This window comes from Sus scrofa, chromosome 12, assembly GCF_054392235.1.
Source record: "Sus scrofa isolate SSC_HxYL_T2T_F1_AM1 chromosome 12, Sscrofa_HxYL_maternal_Yorkshire_Landrace_v2.0, whole genome shotgun sequence".
Classification (NCBI taxonomy): Eukaryota; Metazoa; Chordata; class Mammalia; order Artiodactyla; family Suidae; genus Sus; species Sus scrofa.
The window spans coordinates 41,187,808-41,199,650 of NC_139394.1; the positions used below are offsets into that span (position 1 = coordinate 41,187,808).

Below are 11,843 nucleotides of genomic sequence, written 5' to 3' on the forward strand. Positions count from 1 at the left end.
CTCTCGCTGGAGGACAGGCCCACAGAGAGCCCTGCGGTGACCAGGTGTGCGCAGGGGCACACGCGTCCGGGGCGGAGTGCGCATGCGTGTCTGCCTGGAGGGGCGGGGAGGAGGGAAGTTGGAGCTGTAAGTCCGGGGACTTATAAACCGTGTGGAAGAATTTGTCTCAGATGTCAATTGAAAGCATTTTCAAATGTCCACCCCACCCCCATCTCCAGGAATGGGGGAACCCAATCCTGCCTCCTGCTTACCAGCCCCCTGCCCGGCCCGGGGGCACAGCTGGAGCCTGCACCACCGTCTTTCCTGGCCCAGCCTCTCCCCTGGTGGGCCTGCAGCTACAAAAGAGGGGCAGCCCTTGCCTCAGCGTGTTCACCCTGCCCCCCTGCCAAGAATCCTGTCCCCTCCAGGCTACCATTTTGTAACTGCTACAGAAACAGCCACAAAATGGGGCAGCCCTGGCTGGGCTTGGGGCAGCCCAGGCTTTAGGCTGTTTCTCCTGTAATCACTCCAGGTGGCAACAGCAGAGGGCACACACGGCTTTCCCCCAGGCCAAGAGTAAAGGGCTGGTGGCCGCGTCACTGGTCTTCATCACCAAGGCTGAGAGGGAGGGAAGGGTCCTGTCCTTTGACTCCTACTGCACTTCGTCCCAGCAGCTCAGGACACCAGGCCGACATGACCAGTGCTGTTTAGAAGGCCGGTAACGGGCCTCGATCCGAAGCTTGGCGCTAGTGTGCTGTGATTTGCCCTCTCCTGGAAGCTGGCGGGAGACCAGATTCCTGGCCGATAACAGTCTCAGGGAGGTTTTGGGGGAATCAGTCAGGAAGGGAACATGTCTCCTCGCCTGTCTCTGCCTCCCCTGCCCACCGGTGCCCCTCTTCCTAGAGCAGCAGCCCTCGGAAGTCAGCAGCGAGCATGGGCTATGGGTCTGAATGGGGGTGTTCCAAAGTCCTCTCTCTGCTCCAGGCTGAGCCGGCCCCAGCTCAGGGAGCACCACTGCCTTCATGGAAACAGGTTATCCTCTGTAAGGGTCCAGTTTGGTGGCTGCTTCTGGCAACACAGGCAGTGGATCCCTAGGCACTGTCATCTCCCCATCTCACGGGTTCCAGAAGGATGAAGGGCCTGCCTAAGGGGAGAGCCTAAGCGTGAGGCAAAGCACATGCTCCAGCAGCCCTAGAGGCCTCCTGCCCAAGCCGAGGGGCTCGGGCTGGAGCCCAGGGGCCTGTCATGGGGTTGTCCACCAGAAGGGCTGGACCCAGGCCACAGAGGCCAGGCTGGACTGAGCGCTGTGACCTTCTCTGGGCTCATCCTGGGCTGCAAAGGTCCTCTCTATTGAAGCAGATGAAAGCATTTGTGAATTAGGATGGAGGATGTACCTGAAAACCAGCATCCAGGAGAGGTAATGAACACCTCGATGGGATGCGGAGGGCGGTCCAAGAAGGGAAGTGATGCTTCTGCCTGGCCTATCCCCCTCAGCCCCGCCAACCAGCGCCACCAGCCACCAGCGCTGGCCCTGAAGCCCTGGCGGTCTTCAACACCCTGCAGCCACGCAGACCCCTGCTGGCTCCCCTCGCCCATCCTCCTCTCCCTCCGCCCCTCCTCAGCACCCCCTTCTGCGCGCCTTCTCTCTGCGGCCCTGGCGCCCTCTCCGCGCCCCCGCCCCTCTCCGGCTCCGGGAACCCAGGCCTGGGGGGCGCCCGGCCCTCGCGGAAACTGCTCCGCCAGGGAATAAACAAGCCGCCCGCCCCGCCGGCCGGCCGGGGAGGAGATGAAAGCCGGGGGTTTCTTCTCTGATCATGAAACAGGCTCTGAAAGGGTGCGGGCCTGGAGCCTTATCTACTTCATACTCGGAAATGGGTTTAGAATGAACTGCTAAGATAAGCGTCCTTGGACGTTTCTCGGCGTTGGAGGCTTGCAGGGTGCGGGGCGCGGGGCGTTTTCATTTTGGCCACAAAACCGTAAATACGAACTCGATGCTGAGCGAGGGGACGAGCAAGTTTCCGCTGGGCTCAGAGGGCTGCGGGGCGCCCGCGGGGCCAGGGCAGTTGCCAAATTCAAGGCTGCGGATCGACTCGATCCCCACCCATCCCGAAAGGAGAGGCGCAGGGAGGCGCGGACCTGGGGAACCCGTCAGATTCTCTCTCATCAGCGAGGGCCCCCAAACCTTAAATCCACCGCAGCCCCGCCTTGGGGGGGTGGGCTCAGGAACCCCAGGAGCAGCTGTATGCGCCTGCCCTGAAATGTAGGTGCAAAACCAAACCCAGCGGAGGAGAGGTGTGAAGAGGGGGTTCGAGGTGGGGAGTGGCAGAGACTAGGAGGGTACAGGAGATGGATTATGGGGGCCAGTAATGTTCTCTTTCTTCATCTGGGTGGTAATAATGGATATGTTCATTTTGTGAAAGTCTATACAGCAGGACAATTAAGACCTGTGCAGCGAACGATTGCCTTTGGAATGGATAAGCAATGAGATCCTGCTGCATAGCACTCGGAACTCTATCTAGTCACTTATGATGGGGCAGGATAATGTGAGAAAAAAGAAAGTATATATGTATGTGTGACTGGGTTGCCTTGCTGTACAGCAGAAAATTGACAGAACACTGTAAACCAGCTATAACGGAAAAAAATAAAAATTATTAAAAAAAACCGTTTTAGACCAAAAAAAAAAAAAAAAAAGATTTGTTCACTTTTCTGCAGGAATGTTCTACTGTAATACATTGACATTAAAAATCATATATGTGTGTAAATACCATTAATGCAGACATGCACACAGGCCTGTGGAGGCCAGGGTTTGAAAGGAAAGGGCTGCAGGAAAAAGGTAGAAATCCACAGAAACCCCTACCCATTTTCTACCCCTAGTGTCTGGGGGTCTCAAGAAAGAATTCTGGGTGTGTTGGGAAGAGGCCAGTGCCCACAGTCAAGGCTGAATTTGGGGGCAGGCGATAGGGGTGCTGGGTACACTGAGACCAAAGCTTTTGTAGCCAAATGATTTTTGAGAATGATGATAAAGCTATGTAATTTATTTCCACTACACACACACACACACACACACACACACACACACACACACAGAGTCTTCTACTTCACTCCAAAATTTTTTTAGAAATATTTTCCCTGCAGTGGGGGGAGGGGGCAGGAGAGAGGGCATGTGGAATGGACGCTGTTTTGAAGGCCAGTTGCTTCTCCCAAGATTTTTTTTTTTTTGAAGACACTTCCTTCTGATAGACTTTTGCTTTCAGAAAATACTTTAGCAAGAGATCAAAGCACTCTCTCCCCAACCCACTTTCCCAGTGTCTTCAACCCTTACTTCTCTTATCACCCACGCCACTGGGCTCTGACGCTCTGTATACAGAGCGAGGGCAATTGGCTTTGAAGCCCAGGATTAAGCCGGGCCAAATCCTTGCTTCAGAATAACAAACAATACAGGTTCAACAGGAGTTCTCATCAGTAGTTCATTTTTCAAACGCAAATTCACTGTCACTAACACAAGCAACATTGAACTCAACAGGCTATGAAGGCTGATAGCGGAGATTTATCTGGTGGCAAAACCACGACCTAGGAGCAGAGCAGTCAGATGGTTAGGAAATTTTCATATTGGGGAGGTTTATATTTAAATTTGGTGGAGCTCACTTTTATCTGTGTTTGGGAGAAAATGCAGTTTCTCACATGTATCAAACTTGGCAGGGATGCGAGGAGGCAAAGTGGGGTCTGCTCTCTGCAGTTAAGGGCATAAACTCTGGGTTCTGAGAGGGACCCCAGAGGGGCCTGAGAGGGACCGAGACTGGCTCGGGAGGGCTCTGGCCCCATTTGACACCTGACGTAATGAGATCTTGAGCATTCACAAACTGATGTCTTAAACGGTGGTTGGCATGTAATTCTCCAGCTCAAGGTGTTTGCGAATTCAAAGTCACTCTCCAATGACGGGGACCCTCTTTTCCATCAGCCTTCAGATCTTCCAGGGCTTAAGGCAAGAGGCTTGTTGCCTAAAGACTCACAGGGGCCTGAGAACATTCAGGCTTCTTTCCTCCAGTCCGCTCCCACCCTCTTCAATCAAAGGGCAATCATGCCCCAAACCAGCCCATGTTTCTAGGGCAGAGCAATAACTCCACATTGAACAGGCCCCCATAAACAAGCCATCAAGGGAGTTTCTCAAAGTTGGGGTTTTGTGCCGGGGGTGGAGCATCATCTGCTTGGCTTGTGTAGACCTGGCAACCGCCTGACTCTGCTTCTATGTGTAAGAGCCAAATGCCTTCCCTTCTCAGGGGTCGGGTTTATGTTCTCCTGGTTCTCCTCCAGCGCAAGCAGTCTAGGAATCTATGATTCAAGGTTCAGAAGAAGGGTCCAGGCTGTCTGCTGTGAAACAGAAGTGTCCCCAGAAGGGTGATAGCAGAGACACAGAGAACAGAGAGAAGTACTGGACAGGACATTGCCGTGTCACAAGCTGGAGAAAGCAGGCTGCCTTCCAAGGCTGCCATGGGAAGGGAGGCAGCGGGGAGGAGGGGAAACTGGGGTCAGGGTGGTGAAAGGGGTCCCTGAAGTCAGTGGGCCCGCTATGTAGGAGGAAAGGGGGGGGTCTGAGAGGCTGTGGGGGGAGGGGGATGAGGCTAGAGACTTGCCTAAAGACTAGAGCTGCTGCAAGGACCACGTTCTGCCAGAGAAGGGAAAGACTGTGGTGAATGCATAATTGGCCAGCATCACCAGGACCATTTCAAAATTATACTCGTCATTCCCTGAGGCCCATCTCTAAAGCCTCCACTAGGATCAGGCACAAATATCTGCCTGAAGGCAGTGTGTGTGTGTGTGTGTGTGTTGGGGGAGGGAGGGACGAGGACCCACACAGGTGCAGGAAACCCCACTGCGGAGAATCACAAATGCCTTTTGTTTCAAATGGCAGAGGCCAGACAAGCCCGAGGAACAAGCGGCCCATGTACTTTTCAAGAGACAAGGTCATTTCTGCTGCCTAAAAATGGAAGTTCTGGAGCCTCTTCTTTCTTTCCCTGCATCCCAGAAAGCACAAGAAGTAAATCCCCCCTCCTCACACCTATAATCCACTCAACAATTTTCCAAGTGCTGAGCACAAGCTCCCTGGTTTGAATCTCACCATAAAGGAACAAGGAAGGATGGCAGGCAGCTCTACAGTCACCATCTGTTTTACCTGACATCTCTGGGGCACAGAAAGTGTAGGGACTTGCCCAGGGGCACTCAACTGGGAAGAGGCAGGGCTTAGGTCACCTGGCCCCCAATCTCCGCAACCACCGCTCCATGTGGCATAATCGGACAGGTCCCCCTAATGCACCCTCCTTCTCCATCTCCCAGGTGCAGCAAATTTGGTCCCTGACATCTCTCTGCTCCTTCCCCTCCCTGAAAGAGGCCCTAGGTGGTCACAACACCTCCCAGACTCAGACAAGAGCACAGCCCAGACCCCCTCCCTCAACAAAACAAAGGAAACTTTGCAAAGCCTGCCAGTCAGCAGACCGGAAGGAGCCAGCACCCCTACTCTGCATACAGCAAACCACCAGCTTTTAGCGTCCTTTGACCCACCATGCCCTAAGCAGTTCAGCAGAATTCTCTAAAAAGTAGAAGAAAAAAGGCTGCGTTAATGCCAGATATGTCTCTCATTATTATGATGAGCAGTATTTGCATGTATGGGGTGCTTACATGTGCCAGGAGCTATGTGAAGGGCTTTACATGCAATGATAGGAAGACAGACCTATTATTTTACAGACAGAGGTGGGGAAAGAATGGCAAACCTCGAGTCCCTGGCCTGAGAGGTGCACAGATGGAAGGAGGTGAGTGGACTAGAAGCCCCTGAGGTCTGGCTCCCCATCCCTGGCCCTTGATACTTCACCATCTTATACCTTGGAAAACCTAATCACCGGCCCACAGCCAGACAAAGGGACCTTTTCACACCTAAACTTTTCTCCCAGGACCAAAAGCGAGTACAAGATGGTGGAGGAGGAAGAGTAGGGGGGAGGGTACTCCCGAGTCTGACCTCTTCAGCTTCTCCCTTCACCTGATAACCTAACGCTCTTCTTGCCATTCCAGCCCCACCCCGGACCTGCCGCTCTGCGAATCTCTCTCCGTCCTGCCCAGGTCTGCATCGTCCTCGTCTTTCCCTCTCCGCCCCGTTCTCTCCCACAGACACCGGCGCATTTTAAAAATGTTTCCACTTTATAAATCATCCCTCTCTGGCAGCCACCCGAGGGCTGCTCCCCAAACAACACACACACAGGGCCCGGGGTGCCCGTGCCTTGGCCGAGGAGGGGACTGGCAAAGCATAGAAGCCCCTTTGGGGTGAGAGACCTGGGGTTCACGCTGCCCCCCAAAAAGTGACGGAAATAGGGAAACATGGTCCCGGTCCCCTTTCTCCATCTGTTGAGGGGCATCTCAGTCAACGCAGTCATGAGAAACCAAACAGGCCCCCAAAAGGAGGAGGACAAAGCAGACCCTTCCCCCGCCCAAAAGTTCTGGAGCTGGGACCTCCAGAGGCGCGACCCTATTTTGCATTTAATTTGCATAATGCTGCCCTCCCCATCCTCCCCCTCCCTCCAGGTGTAGCCCCCTTCCGGGGCGGTGGTCACACGTGGAGCTAAGGCCAGAATGGCGGAGGGGACATCCATCGCTCCCTGGGCTGAGGACCCAGAGGACTTCTAAGGGTGTCCCTGGGGATCCCCACTGCCCCCGTCGGTCATTCCCCCCTCCCCCAAGTGAAACCCTCGCTGACCTGCCCGCCTTGGTGATGATCATCTCGGTGCCCGCCTCGTGGAACTTCTTCCAGAGCTCCTTCTCATGCAGGCCCACCTTGATGTTCTCGATGGTCTGGGGATGGGAGGGAGGGAGGGGGACTTGGGTCGGCCTGGCCCACGGCTGGATGCGGAGCCCTCAGAAAGGGGAACACAGACCCAAGGAACGATGCACGACACTGCCAGCCCAGGAGCCCACGCCTCAAGATTTCGTTTCACAAAATTATTCCGTACATGTAACCAGGGGCTGAAACCTCCTCCTGCGGAGCCGCACCTATAGATGGGCCCGCAGAAGACACAAAAACTGGCCGTGCAGGGCTAGATGACACACAGCTACACAAACATAAACACTCCACGTGGCCCGAGCGAGCCACAGGCTTGCGGGCAGACACACCGACCCTGGAGGGGCACACACCCCCTCGGCCAGACGCGCGCCCCAGCAGACCCAGCCTGCAGACCCGCACAGGCAGAGGCACGCACAGCCGGAGTCCCTGCGATCCCCAGGTCGTCACGGCAACCCTTTCCCAGACTTCCCCGAGCCCTCGGAGCTCGGAGGCGACGGCTCCCGCACGCACCCGGCCCGCGACCCCTCGCCCCACCTCGTCTCAAGCTTTCGCCCCCGCCCTTTCAGGGCGGTCAGAGCCGGACCCTCGCCGGGGCTCACTCCGCCGCCGGGGTCCCCTCCCCCGCCTGTCCAGAGCAGCCTCGAGGGCTCAAAGGGGAGGAAGGACGAAGGGCAGAGAGCAAGCCCTGCCCGCAGTGGGACGGGCTGACAGACACAGGTCGCCCCGCAGACAGACCGACGCCCGACCTCTACCCGACGGCCGGCGCGGCCCTACCTGCTCAGCGGCGGCAGCGGTGGCGACGTCGGCGCCAGTGCCCGGGGGGCTGCCGAGCGGGGCTCCGCCGAGGCCTGGCGCGGCCAGCGCGGGCTCGGGGACGCTGGCGGCGTTGGCTGCGCTGGTCTCGCCGAGCGCGGAGCCCGAGGCCCGGAAGGCCTCCTCGCTCTCCGATAGGCCCTTATCCTGCAGCATCTCCTGCGGGGACAGCACACGAGAGTCACATGCCCAGGTCCACACTCGCCTGAGACCCCGCAGCCCTCTGGAGCCGAGCGGGGGACTTTGGGCCCGGGCAGGAAGGCCGCCTTGGTGCACGTGGACCCCGCCCCCTCTTGAGCTGGAGGCAGGGCCCTCGCTTCCTCCCTCTGGGTTCTGGACCTGGGAGGGTTTGTGTGCCTTTCAAGGTCTGCCGGACCCTGGGTGTGGGATTGTATGATGATTAGGTCTGGGGGAAGGACCGCCCTCTCGGCATCTCGGCTTTGCCCCAGTTGCACCCCCAGTCCCTCCCTCCTGCTGGGCTCCAGGGGAGCCTGAAATCTGGGTCCTTTTGGCTATTCCCTATTAACTGGGGGTCCAGGCTCACTCCTGGCTCAGGGCAGCCAGGACACTTTCTGGGAGGACAGGAGAGGAAGGCGAGGCCTGCGCTCCCTGGGCTCCACACCTACAGATAGAGCCTGCTGCTGAGCGGGCTCTCAGGCCCCTGCTCATTCATCTGCCCAAACCCACTCCCAGACACGGTCAGGTAGAGGCTTCCTTAACCAAAGGATTTCCCTCCTGCATGTTCCTACTGCCACCAACTCCTGTGTGGCACCTATGCAGGGACACACATCCTCACACCCAGACACAGCACCCTCTCACAGCCTGCTAGTCACCCAAGTAGCCACACTTTCCTAGGGCCTCTCTGATTCAGGCCCAAACTCAGAAACTCAGCCTGGGACCTCCCCAGCCTGGTCCTCACATTTTAGCTCCAAAGGGCTCTGCTTTGGGGCAAAGGACCCAGACCATTCCCAGCTAGGGACCAGACCAGTTGGGTGGGTCCAGTTCATAGGCACAGCCCTGGGGCACAGCTACCCTTCCCCAAGCATCTAGGACTGTTCACCCGCCTTCTCATGTGCCTGCTGCTCTCTTCAGGAGGCTGGTCCTGAGATATCAGGATGGGAGCCCAGCCTGCAAGGACTGCCCGTCTTGCCTCCATTGTGGATGCAACTCTGCATTATCCCTGCTTCTCCTTCCCACCTCCTTGCTCTTCTCCCTTCATCTAGATCTGGGCAAGTTTGGGTGAAGCTTTCTAAATGTGTCTCCTTCTCTTGTAGCTAAATGTTCCGCCTTTCTCCTCGTACCTTCTTTCTTTCCTCTACTGGATCTCCCTGGGCATTCCAAGCCCCAGGCCCCCTCATCCACTGGCCTCTCCATCCCAGGCCTAGATGTCGGCTCCCAGGGCCTCACAAAGTAAACAAGCCAAGTGCAACCGAAGAGATAAAAAGGGGCCCGGGATAGTTGGGGCTGGGAAAAAGCCCATAAAGATAAGCCTGACAGCCTAGCCGCCCCTCCAACTACAGGAGTAAGGCTCCGCGGGCATGGCCAATGCCAGCCCTGGCCTTGGGTCACACGCGGGTTCCTGGGCTGAGCCTCAGAAACCTAGGAGCCCCAGGCAATGGGGCATTGCAACAAGGAGGGTATTTGGGAGCTCTGGCTCAAGGCGCTGGTTCGGACCGTATCTGGGGTCAGCCGAGATGGGCATCAGCGATCAACTGGTCCAGGTGTGGTGGCCCGCGGGCTCCAGGAGAGTCTGCCTGGTGTGATACTCCTTTGGCTACTAGTCCTCTGCGGGGCACTTGTCACACTCGGAACGGTACAGGGGCGCCGAGCAACTTGCGCCGCGTGCTCTCAGTCCTGCCGGTGCTGAGCACGCCCGCAGCCCCGGTCCACAGACGCCGCGGGACGAGGGCTGCGCGGTCCTGTCCTTCCCCTAGTTGAGGTTCGCCTCCTCTGTTTCTCTCAGCCACACAGCCACGTCCCGACATCGCGACAATTCGCCTTCGCTGGAGCTCCTGGCGCATTTCCTTTTCTTCCTGCCCTGCACGGCCATGCCCACGGTCCAGTCCCCTCTGACCCCGAGCCCCGGCGCGCTGGACGCGGGGGGCACAACGCGTCCGGCACCAGCCGATGTCCGCAGCCCGCGCTCGCTCTTCTCCTGGAGCCCTCTGAGGGCGCGGCCCGCCGGCTCTGCGCCCTGTGCGCTGGGGTCCGTCGCTTTCAGCTGCCCGGTTTTCTAAGAAGGATAGCATTTTTCTTTTCATTTCTAAATTACCGGTGATACTTCTCTTGCACTAGGGGAACTGTTCATAGTGAATTCTATTTTAAATCTTTTAATTAGCTCTATTAGCAGAGTAGTGTTCTGGTCATTTCAATAACATTAAGAATATTTACCCTATCACATGAGTTATTAGTACTTTTTATTTTTAATATATTGTGGTTAAAGTACTGGTTTGCTTTGTTGATTCTTCATTACCAAATATATTGCTGTTGCTTTCCTGTCACTGCTCCATCATTCTAGGACCTCCTGGTGCATTAGCAATACTATAAATATCTAGGCAATTATTAAATATTGTCTTTCAATAGATCATGTTAATCTATCGTTATTTTTATTTTTACTCTGTACTCCTAAAATGTTTCCGTGGCTGGCTCCTCAGCCTGTGTGTACTTTGTCACAGTTTCAATAATTTGCTTACCATAACTTGTAATATTCTCGTTCTCCATATTCACATTAATTTTCTTCACATCCTTACAATACATCTTGTTGTTTGACTAGTATTTGTTTTGTTAGGATTGTTCATAATACTCCAGGTATTCATCACATGGTTACAATATCTTGTTACTTTGTCATTATTTGTAATGTTATGGATCTTAATTCCCTAGCTATTTTTCATCACATCATTACATCTTGTTACTTTGTCATAATTTGTAATATTGCTGTAGTTCTTAATACTCTGATTATTTTTCATCACATTGGTACAATACTTCTTATTACTCTACCATTATTTATAATGTTGTTGGGACTATTAAAACCTTGGTCATAAATTGTCATATTACTCCAGCAATTCCTGTTGCTGTCTTTATTTATATTACTATTGCTCTTAAGATTTTGGCCAATAATTATTTTAATAATTCACTATAGCATCAATAATAAATTATGTAACAGTACTCTGTCTATACTACTAATGTTAGTATTTTCCTTAATAGTATTTTTCACTGTTCACCTTTTTCCTAGAGTTTTATCATCTTTTACACTATTACTATGTCTTTTTCTCTTGCTATTGATTTTAATACGGTGGTTCTTATCACACTTTCATCCCTATCTATGATCCTTTCGAATTTGTGATTACAATTTTCACATGGTTCTGAGATTGACTATTATTTTATTGTTGTTTTAAAGTCGGAGTACTGTAATAGCGATGACGCTTAATCCTACTTTTTGGGTAATTGCTCGCATTTTGATAATTCTTGATCATGGATCATTATTTATATATACTGCTCCTTGCTTTAATTTTGACGAACCTGTTGCATCAAAGGCTCTGAAGTCCAGTCTTCTGATCAGACACATTTCCACATCGATATTCGCCAAGTACCCGGCCCTCTTCCTTGGCCTTTCTTATTCTGCAAACACCAGTTTCAAGGCCACCGCTCCGTTTGCCTCGGCCTAACCTTGTTCCTCTGGCGCTGGCGCTGTCGTTTCTATGCTCTTGGGTCTGTGGACCCAATTCGTCCGGTTACTCCGAGGAAAGGACGCTCGAGCCCCGACCGCTGGGAGACGGGCCGAGGCGGCAGCCGGATCAGAAACACTTCGGGCCGCCCTCTTGCCGCCTTGACCGTCCCCGAGGTTCTTACCCCAGTCCCGTTACTCGCCCTCTTTGCATCTCATCCTCCTCGGCCTTGCAGCCTAAGCCTGGTTTCAGGGCGACCCCTGTCCCGCATGCCCGGCTCACCCACACCCCGCCGGGACCCACACTCACCCTAACTGCGCTGCCGCATGCGTTGGCGCGTGCCACCCGGGGTCCGCTGCAGGCTCGGGTCCGAGGAGCCCGAGACAGCCAGGACTGGACCACTGATCAGGGTCTCGCTGCCTGCCGCGCCCTCGGGGCCGGACACATCCCGGTTCTGGAGCGGGCCCTTGATCTCCGAGGCTGCACTTTGGGGCCTCTGCTCCCTCCTCCTTCCCTCCCTCCCTCCGGGGCCGCCCCCGCCCCCCTCCCGCGCTGACGTCGCC

At 54.8% G+C, this 11,843-nt stretch overlaps 1 protein-coding gene across 4 annotated transcripts in view; it reads right to left on the reverse strand.

The window, feature by feature from the left end:
- Positions 1-11,843, reverse strand: part of TBX4 (T-box transcription factor 4) — a 33,228-nt gene that overhangs the window by 20,784 nt on the left and 601 nt on the right. For 2 of the 4 annotated variants that reach the window (XM_084982776.1, XM_084982775.1), the window contains exons 1-3: positions 11,590-11,749; positions 7,577-7,774; positions 6,719-6,813 (exon numbers count right to left, since the gene is read on the reverse strand). In XM_084982776.1, the coding sequence (XP_084838902.1) occupies positions 6,719-6,813; positions 7,577-7,771 (290 nt within the window). In that variant the 5' untranslated portion in view covers positions 7,772-7,774; positions 11,590-11,749. 4 annotated transcript variants of the gene reach the window in all.